The sequence below is a fragment of the Falco peregrinus genome, chromosome 6 (genome assembly GCF_023634155.1).
Source record: "Falco peregrinus isolate bFalPer1 chromosome 6, bFalPer1.pri, whole genome shotgun sequence".
Classification (NCBI taxonomy): Eukaryota; Metazoa; Chordata; class Aves; order Falconiformes; family Falconidae; genus Falco; species Falco peregrinus.
In genome coordinates, this window is record NC_073726.1 from 56937095 (window position 1) to 56956193 (window position 19099).

Here is a 19099-nt window from a genome sequence, read left to right on the forward strand (position 1 = left end):
GCCTCTAGCTCCGCCCTTAAGGCCCCAGGCCGGAATCGCCGCGCTGCATAACGGCGCAGTGACAGAGCAGCCGGGCCGGTCGGCGACTGTTGCGCATGCGCGGAGCCAGCGTCGCCCCTTCTGTTCCGCCTGTCACCTCACGGCTGGTGCCGCCGCACCCGGGAGCGGCGGCGGGACCGGCACCGGGGCCGCTCTTTCCCCTTCTCCTCCGCTTCCCGGCGCCCGGCCGGGCGGCGGGTGTCTGTCAGGGCTCCGGGTGCCGTCCGGCGGCCGTGCCCGCACCCCTATGGAGGAGCCGCTGGCCCTGCACCCTGTGAAGCTCTATGTCTACGACCTGTCCAAGGGCATGGCCCGGCGCCTCAGCCCCCTCATGCTGGGTAAGAGCACGCCGGGGACACCGGCACCGCCCCGCCTCCGCGCGGGGCCCGGCCCGGCCCTCCCGCCGCCGCCTCCTCCGGGGACCCGTGTGCCCCCGCCACTGCCCAGCCTCGCCGCGCTGCGCCGGGGAACGGCGCGGAAATGGGCCCCGGGGGTGGCTTTTCCCCGCCCGGTGCGGCGCTCCCGAGGGAGCGGCCCGCCGGGGAAGGGCTCCCTGAGGGCGCGGGCAGCGCTCGGCGGCTGCGGGCACCGGGCTGCGGCGGCGGCGTGCGGGTCCGTGCGGGCCTGGCCCGCGGCCCGGTGCGTGGGGACGACGTGGGGCTTCCTTAGCCGCAGCTTCCCGGCCTCCCTTGTCAGTCAGGTGGCTCCAGGTGAACGGGATCCATACAGCCTCCTCCCGTTCTTTGCCGCTTCGTTGGCATCGTTTACTGAAGGCTAATTAAAAGTATTACTTAGCCCCTGAAGCGACGGAAAGCACAGTTCCTGGCGCCCCGGCTGCTTGATGCCCTGGCAGGAAGGCTGAGCTGGAGAAGGCCGCCTGCTGCTGACAGGGTTGTGGAGTTCAAGGGGCTCCATGTTGTGGTGAGGCTGCGCTGAGGCCCAGGTCGGCGCAGGTTGTGGTGTGTGAGTGGCCACCTTCTCGCTCCAGGGGATCTGTGAAGTTTGTTGTGTCTTATCAAAGATGTGTGTGCGTCCAACAGAACCTCGGACCAGGGGTGTAAAGGAACCTTAGCTTTTGCTTGAAGTTTTGGGAGAATGGATTAGGAACGTGAGGAGAGAGTGGTTTATGCCAGTTACGTGCAGGCCAGCAGTCCGTGTGAAAAGAGACTTCTCAACAGGCTCGGTGACTGAACAGATTGCTTCATGTCATCTTGTTTTACAGTTTGTTGGCATTCGCTTTGCTCATCTGTCCCACAAGGAGTTGCTGTGCTTTCCTGAGAGCTTAAAATGAAGGTCCAAATAATTCTTAGCATGAGGTTTCATACACATCAATTATAGGCTTGCCAAGTTTAGAAGAAAATATTCCAAAGATTGTATGTGATGTTGCTCTGTTAGCCAGCCAGCCAGCAACACCAACTTTGAGTGTGTTTCCTGCACTGGATAACCTCAAAAACTTTGTGTGTGGTCAGAGTTGCTTCTGTTGTAGCCCTCAGGGAAGTAACTTTTCATCTGTTTGTAGCAGTCATGTTTTACCTTATGCTAAGAGTTATAAACCTTTGCATATGGATTACATGTGTACATGATTTTCCCTGTGTTTGAGGAGAGCAGATTTTAACCAGTTTTATTTCAAAGTGTTGGTCCGAGCAAAGACTTGTACAGAAACAGGTTGTCACTATGTGTATCTTTATGCCAGTCTTCACATAGATCAAGGCTTTTTAGCTCTCCTTACCCACAAAGTTAATCTTGGGTCCTTGTAGCTTTCTGAATTTGCACATAAAAACACTTAGTGAATGACTTCGGTTTTAGTGCTTTTTATGCTATCCAAACAACAACTTAAAAACTTTGTGCATGTGATATGATTTGGTGCTGAATTTCTAGGAGTCCAAGTAATGGAAGGAAAAACTTAAAAATCTGAACCCATCTCTTGGTAGTGTGGGAAATGTTGCTTGCTAGTACTGCCTGGTAACTAGCTGAGTTCAGACGTGTTCATGGAACAGGGCCAACTAGGCCTGTGTGGTCACAGTGACAATGCAGACTGCAGAATATTTGGGATTATGTGGGTCCGGTGACTGGATTGTCCATAAAACAAATAATTGTTTGTTCCTTTTTTCCTTCAAGTCTCTTCTGTGTGATTAGTCAGCTCTGTCATACCTCCAGATTATTTTAGAAACATCCCTGAGAGCAAAGTGATGGAGAGAATACTCCTCTTCCCTCATGTACACACCTTTTCTTTCTTGAAGAACAAAGAAAAGTGTTGCTACTTCTCTGTACATCAGCTTTCAGGTGGTCAATAGCTATTTTTCTTTTTTTTTTTTTTTTGTCAGTGATGTTTATAAACCGTATGCCACCAGGGAAAGTCACAGAAATTGAAGAGGAGAGGATTTCTTAGATGACTAAACATTTGTCATTTCTACTTACCGTATTCTTTCATAGACACCAAGTTTGATTGAAACAATGCTTTTGCTTTGAGTGATAATTCTCTAACATCACCTGTATTGGAAGCACATGTGTTCTAGAAAGAAGAAACAAATATGTTAGTTGATTGTGCTAAAATCTATTCCTAGCATGCTCAAAAATAAGCTCAGATCACCCTGCCAGAGAGGGATGAATCCCTTCGTATGGGTCTGACCATGCAAGAGCATCACCACATGGTGTCTTCAGTGGTGCTAATAGGATCCAGAGGCATTAAGGGTTATGTCAGTATGGCATTCAAGGATCAGCTCTCACTACTAAATGTTATCCCACCTTTTTCATTATCGGTTCTCCATCATCATAGAATGGTGAACCTGGAAGGCAGAGCTATACAGCACTGTTCATAGCAGGCCTTAGAGTGACTTAGTCATGCCCCATAGGCCCATCTTCACTTTTCTTGGCAAGTTTACTCTTTTTCTACTCAGCCTGCTTTTGTTGTTCTTACTTTCCTGTGAGTTTCCTGTAACTTTTCAATTAATATTTCTATTCTAAAGTATATGTGACCAAATATTGTGATTCAATTGGCTTTGATATCAGAAGTGGTGTGTTTAATTTTTGTGTGCTGTTGCTCTATATGCATCTTCTCTACAGGTAATGTTCTCCCTCTCCCCTGTTCTCAGTTTATGAGACTACAATTTGTCCAACTACACGATCTAATAACAAATGTTAACCTGAATGCTGTGAGATTTCTGTTTTCAAGACAGAAAACAATCCACCTGATTCTGTGGAGGGTGGGGAGGAAAACAGAATAGTTCAGCTTGCAGTGCTGATTTTGAAGTAGATGTCCAAAGGCAGAGAAATCTTTTAAGGAAGGTTAAAATCCTGTTGCATCATGGGCTTAAAGAAAGATGTCTCGGAGCTCTCAAAGTTCTTCTGTCCTGTAACTGAGGTTATTGCTTATGTGACTCACAGAATGGACAGGCGCTTCATTTACCACATCAGCTTTGGCTCAGTGTAGTATAAATGAATGGTGAGTTGACTAGGAGTATGTGTCAGTTGAAATTTTTAAGTGGTGCGTTCAGCTGTAGGGACTTAACAGCCCAGAAAGCATCAGAGCAAAAGGTAACTGCTAAAAGGAGGTACCACCTTCTTTGTTCCTTTTTTCCCAGACCCAGCTCATTACTGTGCCTCTCCTCCACTCACTCTGAAGAGTTTTGAATTGCTCCAGTGTGAGATTCCATCAGCTTTGCTCCAGAGCATTTGCTAGGGATTTCATGAAAATCAAGTGCATTACCTTTCCCCAATCCAGCCTACTTCTTGGTCTTTCTAGGCACCTCAAGGAGAAGTGAACTGAAGCAGACTCCTCCCTCTCCGTTAGTTTTTTTGCTTGTTGTGCACCCTGGGTAGCATATAGGAGGAAGTGCTTGACTAATTAAGATATTTTTCAATTCAAAAAGGGCAGGAATCTTGATAATTAGCCTAAGGAAATTACAACAATGTGCAAAGCAATGCACTGCTAGAAATACCACACTGGTTGACCGAATTGTATTGCTTCCATTTCCACAGGAGACCAGTTTGTTACTTTTTTGTGGTGTTTTACGGTCTTCTGGGCCTGACATATCCATTGCAGAGCATAGATATGTTGTTAAAAATACTAAGCTGCTTATTCTTTCTTTACAGCTCAGGAACAGGTGTTGTTCTTGTGCTGAGGGATGGATTCCCTGAGTTCTGAATGGGGTAAACTAAGTACCCGCCTCCTTATATAGTTCCTTCATGTCTCAGAAATTTTCTTCCTTTCAGTCTAATAATTTGGATTAATATACAAACACCACTTTCACTTGATTTTTAAAATGCACAGGAATAAACTACATCGCATGGCCCTCAAGATTAACAAATTAACTGTGTCAGTGAAATAGATTGGCGAGCATCTAATCTTCCTTCTGCTTGGCCTTCCAGATAAATCCAAGCATGGAAGTAATCCTGTTTGATTGTATTCCAGAATTGTATGGGATTGCTTGCATCTTTCAAAATACCCTCATATCCTAACAATGATAGTCTCCTGAATCAGTTGTACAACAAACAAATCTCACTACTTCATTCTCCACATTCCTGTGACTAAGCTGAGGGTCCTGCAATTGTTTACTGCATTTGAACATTGTATTTTTCTCATAGGTTTTTAGCTCATGTAAGCAGTGTGAAAATATTTGAGCTATGAATGTTTTAAAGAAAAATAACAGCAAATAAAAAAACTTGTTTGCTTGCCAGGTGATACTCTGCCTCGTTCAAACAATTTGTATCTTAGAGATGCTTAAGCACACAGATCTATGCTGAATTGGCATCTTCTCCTGAGTTCTAGTGAGTATTTTCAGAACAGATCCATATAAGTACCCCTCAGCAAGTGGGGGTGGCGGGGGTGGAAGACTGAAAGATTGAAAGATCACCTGATCTGTATGTGACCAGGTTTCCAAAGACTGACAAGCCATCACCCTAAACTCACAGATATATCACAGTAACTTTCACACCCATGTTCATGGTCTGGGACAAACACAAGGTAGCTTGCTTTGCATTAGGTCATGATGGAAGCAGACAAATTAAGCTGAATAGCCTCATGCTTCAGGCTGAGCTTGCACACAGGCAATTACGGTGGGACAGCTGATGCCTGGTAACTTGACCATGGGCGCTAATTGTTGTATGATTAAGTGTGTACATCTAAATTGGCAACACCCTCTCTTGTTCAACAGCACTCCATCCCTTGAAATATTAAAACTCTTTAGGCATCTTGCTGTTTCTCTGTTTCGCCTGGATGAACAGTAGATTCCCAAAAGAGCATCGTTCCACCAGCATGTTCCTGCTTTGCGTTCTATGCATGTGCATCATCTGGGTTGTCTTTGCCGTAGGTATTGAGTAAAGGGTAATGCTTACAATTTAAAGGCTTTTGCAGCTCAAATGGAAATGACTGGGGAATTAGACTTTACTATATAATAGACAGCCTCAGATTATGAGTAAATGTGTTGGGTTTGGTGGCAGTACCAGTGTATAGGCCTGTCCACATTGCAGCATGCCATGGGAGTTTGGAGTGTTGCGGTAAGGAGTGGAAAAGCATGAAATATGGTGATGTCAGTCAGTATCCCAGATGGTATTTGCAATCCCTTCTTCTAGACCACTCAATTGACTACAGGATATAAACTCTATTGCACTGTAGGATTATTTGGGGAGGCTCCCTGGCAAACTTGACCCTCTCTTTTTTTAAGCTGGACAGTGCTGCCAGAGGCAGCTTTATTGAAAAGCGTCACTGCAAGGCCTGGATACAATTTGTGCCATAGCACCACTACAGCAATACTGTGTTCATGCTGTCACTTGGGCAGCTGGCTGTGGAAACAGAGCAGTGCTGATCCTTGCTTGATCATACTGTTGGGACTGGTGTGTGTATCAGGCCTTCAGAAGCTGCGAGCAACATATTTTGTATATAGTGGACAATGTCCAACAGAAGGCAAGATGTAACTCCTTAGTGCAGGCTGCCCCAATTGCTTTATGTGAGCTTGTTCAGGAGTGGCAGTGATTGTGGGCTGTCACCTGTTCTGTGCAATGTCTGAGTTTGAGAGAAGGTCACGAAGAGTCATATAGGAGGATCACCAACAGAGGCAAAACTTCAGCAGGAAGATGGTGTCCATGAAGGTCTATACAGAACCTCTTAGATGATGCAACAGATAACAACACTGAGATTCTTGCTGAGCAGCAGGAAAGGGAAGCTGCCCACGTTCCTCAAAAGCTGGTGGCCATTGACTTACTCCTCTGTCAGTCAGTTCGGAGTTGAGATGACAACAGCCAGCTGTGCAGCATGGGAAACAGCAGCAGCATACCAAAAGTTCGTGGTCTTATATGTCTCTGGGTGATGCATATGTGGCCAATAATGGCAGGTTTCTTAGGCATGGGATTCCCCAGCAGTGTTGTCATTGGAGAGGCTCACACTGCTTCTAACCAAGCACAGTCCACCAGTGGCAGAAGGGGATTTTATTTTGTCTGCAGCAGGCTGGAGAGCTACCACGGATGCCTTACTGTCATCAGTGCTGCAGATCTGGCATGTGTTTTCCACAATGCCAGCCTGGTTAATGTTTTATAGGGGCCAAGCAAAAACAGCAGGTCAGCAGCCCTGTTAAGATCATCAAACCAGTGCTTGGCACAAACTGACCTAGCTGAGCAGCCTCAGACAGACCTGCGTTGTGAAGATAGGCAGCTCCACTTGGCAAGAGATGTTCTGTTATTGCCCTGGCAGTTACTGCCTGTTGTTTGCTACAGATTTCATGTGTAGCAGCCAGAGAGGAGTCCCCCAGGATTGGACTGCAGTCTAATGCAAAGTCCCTTTCCTGAATTTTGTTTAGGTTTTTTTCATACAGAGAACTGCCTTGGTGGAAAGGGACCTCTGGAGGTCCTGCTCAAGGTAGATCCAGCGAGAGCAGATTCTTCAGGGCCCTGGGCAGCTGAGTTCTGAGTATCTCCAAGGTTGCAAAGCCCATATGCTTTCTGGACCCCTGCTCCAGTGTTTGATCACCTTCATGGTAACTTTTTTTTCTCTCCTCTTACTGGATTGGGGATTTCCCATTTTCCAGCTAGCACCTGTCACCTTCCACTGTGCACCTCTGAGTAGAACAAGGCTCCTTTTCCTTCCATACCCTAACGGGTAGTTGTAGACAGTGATAAAGACTCTTGGCCTTCTCTTCTTGAGGCTGAGCAGATCAGTTCTCTCAGACACTCTTCACTACAGCAAGTGCTCCAGCTCAGTATGTCAGTGTCTTTTGCACTAGGGGATCCAAAAGTGGACACAGCACCCCAGACGTGGTCTCGAAAGCATTGAATAGGGGAGAGTCACCTCTCTTTAGCTGCTGGCTGCAGTCATGCTAGAGCAGCCCAACGTGTAGTAGCCTTTGCTGCAATGATCTTTTCAAGTAGGTGTTGTAATTGCATAAGCAGGTTCCTGGCAGCACCTGTGACATTGTCAGCACCTGCTCTAACTTTCACCTGCATGCAGAATCTAGGTGCAAAGTGGCAACTTTGTGGAAAGCCTTTCATCATTGTTTGCGGGAAATGTGTGTGAAAGTGAATATTAAGATGTTTGAGTTTTTTTCCATTTAGGATGCAAAAGGGCAGATACAATTCTAGTATATGCTGCCTTTTGAAATGGTTTGTTTCTCTGCCCTGAGGGATAAAGTTCAAGTTTCTAGTGGAAAACAGCGATTTAATGTGAACAAATGGGTAATAACTTATTAACAGATATGTGGAACACTAACTGTGCAAAGTGAAGAGGTAGAGCCTATTGCAGGCCCCCTGCTAGAGTTGGGGCAGTGCACTGTACCTTACCTGGCGTGTTGCTGATGGGCTTGCAGTGTCATTGGTTTCTAGCAGCTCCAGAGCGCAAGGCAGAAGCTCCGATGGGAAAGGTGTGGAACAAGGGCCAGAGGATTGAGGTGTGCAACAGGATGGGACACATTAAAGGAGCAGCAAATGCTCCTGGGATGTTGCAACACACCGCTCCACTTCTCTCATCATTGCTACTATCTTTTGGCCTTCATCCTACTCCATGCCTACGTTTCTGTGCAACGAGTTGACAGTGAATATGCTTGCTGTCTGGCTGTGATCCATAGTAGTGACAGATCAATCCACCTACTTCAAAACTGTGTGCGCTCACTTCAACTGATGTCTCTGTTGTCACAACAGCCTTTTTCCTGCCTCCAGTCTTATACAGCCCCTGTCTGAAGCAGGTATCTATCTCTGCCTATTTTGCTTCAGTCTCGAGCAGAAAAAATATGGTAGTGATTGTTTATTCCTTACTTGGATACATAAACATCTTTTTCCCAGAATTCTTGAAGGATTATTCTCGTCAGTTTTGTTCCTCTTTTTACCCAATCCTGATGATGTCAGAAAGTTGGTTTTGACCAAGAGAAAGAACTCGTGAACAGCTATGGCTTCTTCACAGCAGCATATTGACTCCTGGCACTCACAGGCCAAAGCAGCCTTGACAGAGGAGGAGGGGATAAATACCCCAAGACCCTCTGCCTATAGAAAGGGAATGGTGATGCCTCTGCCTCCCTGTAGGCCATTGATACTGTGGCACTGATCTAAGTAAGGACAATCAAAGAAAGTCTTCCCACAGGACAAGTGGAACTGAGACAATGTACCCTATCACTGCTACTGCACCAGGTATCTTAGAAGAAGTTGGAAATCAGCAGAAGAATGACCCCTAAAGTTTCAGCAGAGAAGCCAGCATCCTGGAGGCTGAGGGATGAAATACTGCTCCATCAAACTACTGTTTAGCTTTAGGCCACTGATGACATTAACTGGGGCCCAGTATGTAATGTTCTGCATGCTCTGTGGGAATTGTGGGGGAAGAGCAGGGGAATGCAACTGAGCTGAGCTGCATTTTTGCCAAACATTTTCTTAATGAGTGGAATGAATTACTGTTATACTGAGTATCTGATTTCAGCCTTTGAAAAACAGTCACAGTGCAGTTTCAGCACCATAAGCTGTGGGAATTCAGGCAGAGTGGCTGGTGGAATAGTTGCTAGGGAGAGGCAAGGCTGACAGTGTGATGAGGGATGCAACCAAATCCTGAGGTAAAGTCAGTTAAGGGAGTGGCCCTTAAGATAGCTAGGAAAAGCCTGAATGTCACGAGCATTTGAATAAAACATTTAAAAAAAAAAAAAGACCATGGCTCTGAGGCTGTGTTTAAAGAAGGAGGATAATATCTAGGCATAATGGCCAGGGTTTAGGAATCAAGATCAGTGGCTACCTTTGGGAGGCCTGAGGCTGGTGTGATGCAAGCAGATGGTGTCCAAACCAGAGCAAAGCTATTGGGCAAAAATTAATCCATTAGTGCTTTCTGAACAAATTTTTACTAGAACGGTGCCTTTCATGCTCAGGTGGCTTCTTTTTATCATGTTTGCAGTGGTCTTTCATACAGCTCTGGGAAGCCTGCAGATGACTTTAGCAGATCATCACATCACATTCTGGTATCCAAAAGTTGAACAGTAACAACAAAACATCTTGGAAGAGGTGCTACTTGGAGATAAAGGATAGTGGTGTGGGAAGTGGTCTGTTGGGGGAGAGCGCTTTTATGTGGAGGGTGACTAAAAGGATCAGGAGCCTGCTGCAAGCAGAAGCTATGGCAGAGGAGCACTTGGTCTGCTGCATGGGTTCAGGAGAATACCAAATGTTGGTATGCGCAAAGTTTTTCTGTTCTAAATCCACTTTTCTGGGTGTTATGCACCTTGTTTGGCAAAATGAAGTTGTAGTGTATCTGTCATAGCGTGCTGTCGCTGTCTACAAGTTTACAAAGAGGGACCAAGCCTTTAGGTTATGACAGATAAAATAATTGAGCCTAGAACCCTTTGAAGAGAGGTCTGGTCTTGAGATCCTACCATGAACACGGAGGTTTAGGTTTCCCACTTCTGGGGAACTGGAAACACGTTTCAGAAAAGACTTTCTCTAAGGCACAGTGATGCTATCAGTTTAGTGGTGCCTGAAGCAAGGCTTTGCTGCTGTGTTCTACAAAACACAGTTTTATAACTTGCATAAATTTCAACACTGTACTTCTCTCCCCCAACTCCCACTTAAGCTTAATTTTTAAGGGCAGAGGAGGGAGGAAAAGGAGGAAACCATTGAATAGATTATAGAGACTATCACCACAGATCATGTATTCAAGTCAGATCTCTCATCAGTTACTGAAAAAGAAAACGGAATACTCTGTGCTGGCTAGCTGCCTGCAGTTATGAAATCAGTGTAAAATTCAGCTCTTCTGGAACTGACTGAAGACTCTAATTTTAGGAAGAGGGTTTTTTTTCTTGGTCTGTAGACAAAAGCCCAAGGAACATAAGCACTGGCATAGGTTGGCATTGCCACCTCTACATGCAGGAGGAAAAAAGTACAGCAGTAAAATGGATAGAGTAGTTAATTTGAAAGAATGACATTCTGTTTCTTTAGAAGCAGCTCTGGGATAAAATCTTTGGTATTACTGTCATGGTGAAATAATAAGCATGGTTCCTAAGTAACTGACAGAAAGTAGGCTGAAATCTGGAAAATACATTGCTAATAACTCTTCTTTTCTCTGCATACAGGGAAACAACTGGATGGCATCTGGTAAGTGACTAGATTTAAATTGCATAATGTGTGTTAAACACTTTGTGCTATGGGAAGTATTTTCAATATGAGCTTATATATAATAGTTCAGATCTTAAGAACATTTTGGTGCTGAAGAGAAACCAAGGCAATTTTTGTTCCTGACTACAGATTGACAGTAAGGTGATGTACAGTCAGGTGCTGGTTAAACTTTTCCATTCAATGCTCAGTGGACCCCATGAAAAAAGTGTTGGTAGTAGCAGTTGCGTTTTAGTGCGCTTGTATACTTTTTCAAGGGTAGGATGTCCTTGTCCCAAGCACTTGGTCTTCTAATTGCAGTCATGACTAAATGTAAAAGAATAGGTGCAAGGAAGGTATTACAGAATCAGGCCTTCTGGCATATAAGAACAGTGGCTACATTTGGTTACAAAACAGCCCCCAATTTGCTATAATTCATATGAAGAGGATTTTTTTTAAAAAAAAAACCAACCCAACCCACCTTGTCAATCCATTTTCTTCTCTATTGATCCATCTCCAGTGATTGTCTGGCCCTCTCAGTCAGTGTCTCTCAGACATGTGCTTCTGTCAATGTGGTAGCAGGACTAGCTCCATCTCTCCACCTCTGTGACTTTACCCTCAGCCTGTTAGCTGAAAGAGGCTGCTGGAGATCTTCTGCTGTTGTGGAAGTCCCTCTTGTCCTATCTTCCTTCATGCTTGGGCACCTAACTAAGCCTGTTCATTCCCAATTGCTTACAGAGTTACAGTAGGCTTGATAATCATTGCTTCCATATCCATTCATGTCCCAGCAGATCCTGTTCCTATTCACAGAAACGTGTTGGCCTTTTCTTTCAGTTATTCACTTCACAATGTTCTTGAGCACCTAAATTTACCAGTGATTTATGTGCTATGTTAAATATTTCCTTTGTTTCACCTGGATTTTGTCCTCTGTGGCAGGCACACCTCCATAATAGTCCACAAGGATGAATTCTTCTATGGCAGCGGAGGAATCTCCAGCTGTGCACCTGTAAGTTAAACTTATTTTTCTGATAATTTTGTGTTATGGTAACTTGATCAGAATTGCTTGTGTCACTGTCTTCTAGAAAAGCTGCAAAAGGCATCTGAATTCAGCCAGATGTGGCTGCTTGCCATCGTTGCCTGGGGCATCTGGGGAAAAGGACAGTGGATTTAAGCCCAACTAAATACAGGCTGGGAGTTGCTTCTGCTGATAGAGTCTTATCTGTCCAAGGTGCCTTCTGCAGCTGCGTTGCCAGAGTGACACCTTGTCTAATTCTGTATCATTAGGCTTTCCATGCAGACTTGGCAACTCAAGGCATCCTTTTTAAGATTAAAAAAGTCATGATGCTTTGTCAACAGAACCTTTCTATTCTTGGGGAGGCAAAACTGATGGGCCATTCTTCTGCAGCAGAATTTTGCCATAGCTTGGAACTTCTAGCACAAAGAGCCAAGTATACAAGCTGAAATGTGGGTTCTATGTTACTTCTCATTCTCAAGTGCAGAACAGGGGAGGCCAGTGGGGCTTTTTGCTTGACAAACATATGAAAAGTTCCTCCTTTTGCGCCTGGACAAGCCACAATAGCTCTATTCAGTAGTCTTCCAAATGAATTCAGTCTGTTCATTTAACATTGTCTCTTGGCTGTTAATTTTTACAGGGAGGGACACTTCTTGGCCCTCCAGACTCAGTTGTTGACCTGGGAAACACTGAAGTCACAGAAGAAATTTTTCTGGAATATCTTTCCTCTTTGGGGGAATCGATGTTTCGGTAAGTGACAGCTTGTACTGTAATAAAAAAAGCCATGAGGGGAAAGGATGCAGAATAAAGGAAGGTGTTATAAAACCAATCCTGCTTACGAAGCTTTGTCTGCTTACTGTATTGTTTGGTGCTCTCCAAATGTAAGACTGGAACTGATGCATTGGTACACAAGGAGCCACCAGCTAGGCCTCCCTCTGATGTGCTAGTCTTGAGCTAGGCTGGGAAAGCATTCTGCCAGGAAGTCTTTAATGTTGTTTTTCCTAAAATGGCCTGAAATGCCTTTCAGAGAATCACCAGGGAAAATGAAGGCATTATATGAAATATTGCAGTAAATAGTGCTTTGCCCCACAAGTCACAGGTGAAGCGTTGTAATAAAGCTGCCAACCTTCAGATGAGTAAAAGCAAGATACTGACTGTTAAAGAGTCAAGGCTACTTCATGCAAGGACAGGAAACAGCATTTAGTGTTCTGGTTATACGTCAACATCAATAATTCCTGTGATTTCTTGTTATTCCTTCTGTGGTTTTAATTGAAGAAACCTGACCTCACTTATCCTCCAAAAAAGCATTGTATAAAGTCAGTGATGCAGAGAGATGTCATTTTCCACTCCGATTCGGTTGAATTTGAAGGTGAATTGCTGTCTGTATTTTGCCTTGGAATTCTTTGTAAGGAAAAGTGTAAGGAGATGTTCCTCATTAGGGGTCTAAGTTTTTCTGCTTGTTAGATTTATTGCTGAGTCTGTCTTTTTATGTTTCAATTCCTTTCCTGTGGTACAGAGGAGAGTCTTACAACCTCTTTGAACATAACTGCAACACCTTCAGTAATGAAGTGGCACAGTTCCTGACAGGAAGAAAAATCCCTTCCTATATCACTGACCTTCCAGCTGAAGTTCTTGCCACGTGAGTATGCATGCTGCTCCTCTCTATAGCATATTGCTTCATGCTAAAGCTTCAACATTTGACAGAGCCTGCAGTACCAGTTTCTGCTGGCTCTGTCAGAGCTAGCATAAGATTAAGGATAGGGTGCTATTTGCTTTACTTCAACAGTTACAACACTGTGTAACAAGTGCTGACTGGCACTGGTATTACTAAGAAAACAAGAGAAGGCTGTTCTTCTGCCTTTAACTTAAACTAGTTACTTTGTGTTGGTGTCTTACATGTGACCAGACGAGCGTAGAAAGTTTCAGAAAATGGTGCAAGTTTTCTTGTCTTGGGAAGCCAGTATCTGTTAAAGGTCCCTTCTCTTAATCTAAGCACCGTAGTTGCAGTGAAGGTGTCAGCTTTGCTTGTGAAGAGGCGGGGGAGATGTAATTTTAAAATTAACTCTGCAGTTTTAAAGTTAGGATATAAAAAGAGAACATGAAAAAGAGGAAAGAATTCCTGCTTGGTAGTTCAGCTCAACTCTTTTTGTTTGGTTGGATTTTGGTTTTGGGGGGTTTTAACTCTCAGTTAACGAGGATCCCAGTGGATCTTGAGTTCCATCATTTAGGTCTTACTTCTCATAATAATGGTATACCCACCTTATTTGTGAGACGAGTATCTTCTACCCTGGGCTCTTACTGCTTCAGATATCTCAAAATCAGATAAAGTCTGTAACAGAGTGAGTCATATTGAAAGATAGACCAGGTGCTACAGATTGCAACAGAAATCATTCTGTGAGTGTTGAACCATTCTCTCATAAGGGAAGTAGAGGCTATTCTTTTAGCAGTCTTTAATATTGGTGTGGTGCTTAATGGAGCATTGCAGTTGCATAACAGGGATTTCATTCGCACGCTTAAGTAGAATGAATTACTAAAAGCCGGTTTCAGACACAGTATTACCACATTAGCAGTCTGGGCATGTTAGGTCTCAGAACTAGCTTATATAAAATCATGTTTAAGATTCTTAGTTATTGAACAGTAAACTCTCTTTAATAGGTTAAATTTGTTTGCTTTAGTTTTTAGTGGAAGTCTGGTCTTCAAATTTGGTTCTGCAGTGTTGGTTTGATTGCAGTCTAGGAAGTGAGTGCACTTCAGTAGTAAATGGGGAAAGTTGTTCATCAAGTAAGCTATTTGGGAAGTTGTCCATCAAGTAAACTGTTTGAGATGTTTATTTCTTTACCTTTTCAGACCTTTTGGACAAGCTTTAAGGCCCCTCCTGGACTCCATCCAGATCCAGCCACCCGGAGGAAATACCTTCAGCAGACATAATGGACAGAGCTAACAGGAGTGACAGAGTGTGCCCAGTCTCACAAGGCCTCTTCCTTTTTAAACATGAATCTACCAGATTTCTATTTTATAACTTCCCATCAGAATTAACTCTACAGAAGTTACAAGTTTTAAAATTTCTAGGGAGAGGATTTATCAGGGTGCATGTATGACAATGCTACCAAAAAGATTGCCATAATTTCTAATAGTATTATACTAATTTATAAAGGCTGTCTTGCCTGAGTAGGCTGACACTTTCTAAGTAACTCCTGTGCTGGTAAGTGAGAATTCATTCCATGAGTGTTCAAGGGCCCATTACACAATTTGGAGAAAATAAGGGGATGTCCTAGCCATCCCTTGCAGCCTGGCGTCTTTCTCCTGTCACTGCCTATATTATGGAGCTATTTGCTGAAGTCTGTAGCAAAAAGACAAAGGAGGTATTGGTAGCCTAGGAAGTGAAGGTGTCCCAGGATTAGTCTTCTGCATATTTCATTGACATTATGTTATTTGCTCAGGGGAAAAGCTGAACTCATCTGACTAGAATATTTGCAGCAGCACAGCTGTGTGGGAAAGGTGGTCAAGCTGAAGAGTGTGTCAGTGTCACACTGAGAAGCTGAAACTTTCAATAGGACTAGCCATGTGTGGGGAGGGAGGCTGGAACTGAAGGCTACCAGAGCCTCATAATGTTAGGCCCAAGAGTTATAGGAAAGAACCAACTGAAAGGACAGAATCTCATGGGCAGAAATGGTAGAAACCAATTTCAGGTGAAAGTAAAATGAAGTGAAATGTTTCCTTTTCTTGCAGGTAAGTCTATCAGCAGATAGACAGAACCCTGTTAACTATTTACCTTTGCATAAGAGCTGGTTTGGTTTTTTTCTTACCAAGCCTGAGTTACAGTACAGGAAGGCAGGAATAAAATGGCAACTGCACGATGATGTAAGGTGGACCAATTCTGCCTTTGATATTTAGTTGCAGATGCTGTAGGAGTTCCAGCTTGCTTTGATAGTGCTGTCCTTTCCAAAGCAGTCAAGCCCAACACAGAGAGGGCTCTGCTTAAGTGTAAGAGAAATAAGTGGTAGGTCTTCCCAAATGTAAAGAAAAGGAGGAAGAGTAAAATTAAGCTTTTCTATGGAAGAATTGAGTTTACTGGGATACATGCAGAAGCAGTCCTGTCCTTAGACTGACATTAGATTGTATCAATACTGCATCTTCTAGTTTAAGATTCTTACAGCTTTGCAATTATTTGCGGTGGAAAAAGATCAGGGTAATGAAAGAATAGGCACACTGTTTTATTTTCATGCATGTATATACATTATTGTCCTGAACAATTTTGTAGCAGTTATATTTAGGAAGGAACACAAGAAAGACATCGGACAAACCCCAGAATACTGCTGATGCCCTATAAATGGGGATTGCACATCCCAGATGCTGCTGAAAAAGCATCTATGCAAACGTGTATAGCCCTTTGTCCAGTGCTTTGTTGTGAAAAGTATTGCTGCAAGTTCAGTCCTGTATCTCAAATTTCTTGTACTGGAAACTTCCTGCATACCTAAGGGAGATGTCTTTTCTCTGCTGGGCTCTTTCTCCTAGAATAATATAGTTTGGTAAGTTTCTCGTGCTGTTACTCAGTGTGGGCTGTAATGGTTCATATTTTTGAGGGGATGGAATGGAGGAAAACTAAAGTTTAGTCACTCTGACAGATCCTCTTGCCCTGCACCTTGTGGAGTCACTGCACTAGTGGAAATAGGGTACCGTCGGTTCATTCTGCAGGTTTGTGTTTACCTACCCTCAGTGCACAGCAGTGGCCCTTGCAGACTAGATTTTTTTATTTTCCTTGTCATTCTCTGCTTGTGTCATCAACTTCTCCTTAAGCATTTTGTTTGATGGACTGGACTTGGAAGCAACTGTAGCAGTTAGTACAGATCAGTTTATACAAAAGCTTTCAATCTTTCCCTATCAAAATGTCCTGTTTGCAGAAGACATTCTATAACAAATCTTTTATGAATGCCTTTTGGTGCTTCTAGAGGAGGGATTGGCTAAGTGTTTGTTTTCTGCTAAGCCATAGCTTAGTTGTCCTGTTTAGTATGTATATCCTCTTCAGTCTTTTCCCATACCTATTCTGTGAAGAGTAACCGGTCTTTTGTCTTAATACACATGACTGTGCCACAAAATACTGTAGCATGTTAGGGATCTTGGCGCTTCCTCAACTGAACAGGTATACTCAAGCTGATACAGCGCAGTCCAACATCTAGGTATGCTAGTTTGGTACCTACAGGCAGCACAGCTGTGGTTGCTTGTCTTTCAGCAAGCTATCAGTTCGGGCACAGCTGCCTGTGGTGGAAGCACCGGTGCCACAGATTCTGCCCCATACTCTTGCACAATGAAGATATCCTCTGTATGTCCACCACTTTAAGGTCCTGAGCCTGGTTTCTGCTGGGCTGCCTACTTCAGGACTTTTTACATCCTCTCAGGAGGCAGGAAGGAAAAGGAAGATACTCACCCCATGCATTTTGTAATCTGCCTTTTCCCATCCGGAGCAGCCCCTTTACAGAGATAATGCTGCTGCTTCAAGGTCACTGAGTGAAATTTCACTTGGCCATATATGGTTTGCAATAGCCAAGGACCTCCTAGAGGGTCTCCTGGCCTGGGATCTACTCTGTGTTTCATGGTAAAAAAGCTGTAGGAGGGAATCCTGTTTGCTTGGTCTTACTGGATAACCACCTCTGTACCCTGTAGGCCTCTTAGGAAACCCATTTTCTCCAAAGATGGTTATATGTAAATTGCAGGACTGTGCCCCCAACATTCCACCCAGCTGTATGTACTCATAGGAATATAAACTAGACTGAGAAGTGTATGTAAATGTATATAGGTGACAAACTTCAGCCAACTGATTGACAAGAGGGCAGGGAAATGGAACTCCTGAGAGGGAACAAAACCCTTTTGCCCACACTTACTATTCTGTCTTGTATTGCTGGGGTTCCCCCATGCCATTTTAAAAATGTTAATAATGTCTTTAGGCAGAAAGTGATGTTTTGATTTGTGGGGGGGTTTTCTATTACAATAAAAAGAAATACAGCAAGTTTTCCTGTCTGAATGTCTGTATCCACACAGCTGCCAGTGAATGCAGCTGACTTCCAGCTGCAGTGGTCCCAGCTGGAAAGTGCAAGATGAGAAACTGTCCAGGCAGTTTGTGCCAGGTACTGCTACTGGAAGTAGTGGTGGCTACTGCCCTTTGCTAGAACTGGTCGCAGGCACTTTTCTTACTTAAATTGAGAAAATTTTCCTTCTGTAAGCAGTGTGTATTTTATCAAGACTGCGCTCCTGGGGCTTGACGCAGCTTGGATGAGGTGAATGAAGGGTGGACGCTGAGTGTTCTGTCAGCACAGGTTTTGTGCAGCCCTCGCTCATCTCAGTGTGCAAGAATTAAATGTCTAACATCTGCTGTTGAAGAAGAGGCCAAATAGAGCTTAAACATAGCAAAAGGCTCTAATCTTTTCCTGATTTCTACTTTCTACTACTTTCAAAAGGAAAAAAAAGCAGCTTTTAGGAATGCAGGCATGAAGTCTACTTCTATGGAGCTGCAGAGGGGATGTTTGTGAGGATTATGTAGCACTGCCCATCATGCCTTGGCCGGTGGGCAGTTAAGGAGCAGGGTGTATTACCTGGCTCTGGGGAGGAAATTAATTCTGCTTGGTTCACCCTTCTGAACGCTTGTCGGTGCCTTTCAAATAAAACCACAGAGTTTGCTGTTTGTATAACAGCAAACAATCTGTATCAATGTAATACAGGAGGGGCTTTAACAGAGATTCATGATTGTGGTTATTTTGGGCCATGTTAATCAGTTACGGTGCTGGTTTGCTATGAAGTGCCAGTAGTAGCCCTATATAATATACCTGGGAATGCCTATAAAAGGAAAATCTTTAATGGCAGCCTGGCCAGAGTGTAAGCCAGTGCTCACAGCCGCTTGACTTCTAAACATCAAACAAATATTTGCCCTTGCGGCTAATAACAGAGGTTTTATTCATGATGACAGCTGCAGCCTATCTGAACAGCAATCAAGGAAATGTATCAAGAGTGGTTTAAGTGCAAAGTATTAAATAACTGAAACAGCTGCAGCAGCCCTGTTCTCAGAGCTAACCCAGATGAAGGAACAAGCTGTGCACTTCACCAAAAGGCAGACTCATACTCTTGGGGGAACCGTAACGGCACAGATCCTCACTGGCTGATACCAGATGGCAGTCAGGGTCCTGGGAGAGGTGTTTCGCCTTGAATAGAGTTTCTAAAGCAGCATGACAAATTATCGGGAGAAAGCAGAGCAGGTAGATTAAGTTTTGGAAAGTTCTCCTGGTAGCATTAACCCAGTGGCACTGTAGGAGTGCAAAAATGTGAACACTGACCAGTATTTTAGCAGACTTCCCAATTTTGGGAAGCGCCCCGAGGTGGCACTGCTGCCTTGCAGCTCAGGGATGCACCTGCGCCCGGGGAGAGCAGCTCTGCTTTTGGGAGGTCAGAGTCACGTCAAAGCAAGAGGCAAGAGGGTCTCTCCTAGACAAGAAAGCTGCAGGTAGGAGCAGCCAGGAGACA

General features: G+C 44.2%; 1 protein-coding gene across 1 annotated transcript; it reads left to right on the forward strand.

The window, feature by feature from the left end:
- The first annotated feature begins 24 nt into the window (after positions 1–24).
- Positions 25–17594, forward strand: DESI1 (desumoylating isopeptidase 1). The gene is made up of 6 exons (XM_055808019.1): positions 25–377; positions 10560–10581; positions 11515–11584; positions 12231–12340; positions 13107–13229; positions 14438–17594. The coding sequence occupies exons 1-6, from the start codon at positions 287–289 to the stop codon at positions 14529–14531; spliced, it is 510 nt and encodes a 169-aa protein (XP_055663994.1). The 5' UTR covers positions 25–286; the 3' UTR covers positions 14532–17594.
- Positions 17595–19099: the final 1505 nt, after the last annotated feature.

What these genes read in the sequence shown, in the direction of transcription:
- DESI1 (XM_055808019.1), top strand. Translation starts at nt 287, where the DNA reads ATGGAGGAGCCGCTGGCCCTGCACCCTGTGAAGCTCTATGTCTACGAC. An exon ending in AAACAACTGGATGGCATCTG is followed by an intron (nt 10,582 to 11,514) that starts GTAAGTGACTAG and finishes CCTCTGTGGCAG; the next exon opens with GCACACCTCCATAATAGTCC. An exon ending in GAATCTCCAGCTGTGCACCT is followed by an intron (nt 11,585 to 12,230) that starts GTAAGTTAAACT and finishes TAATTTTTACAG; the next exon opens with GGAGGGACACTTCTTGGCCC.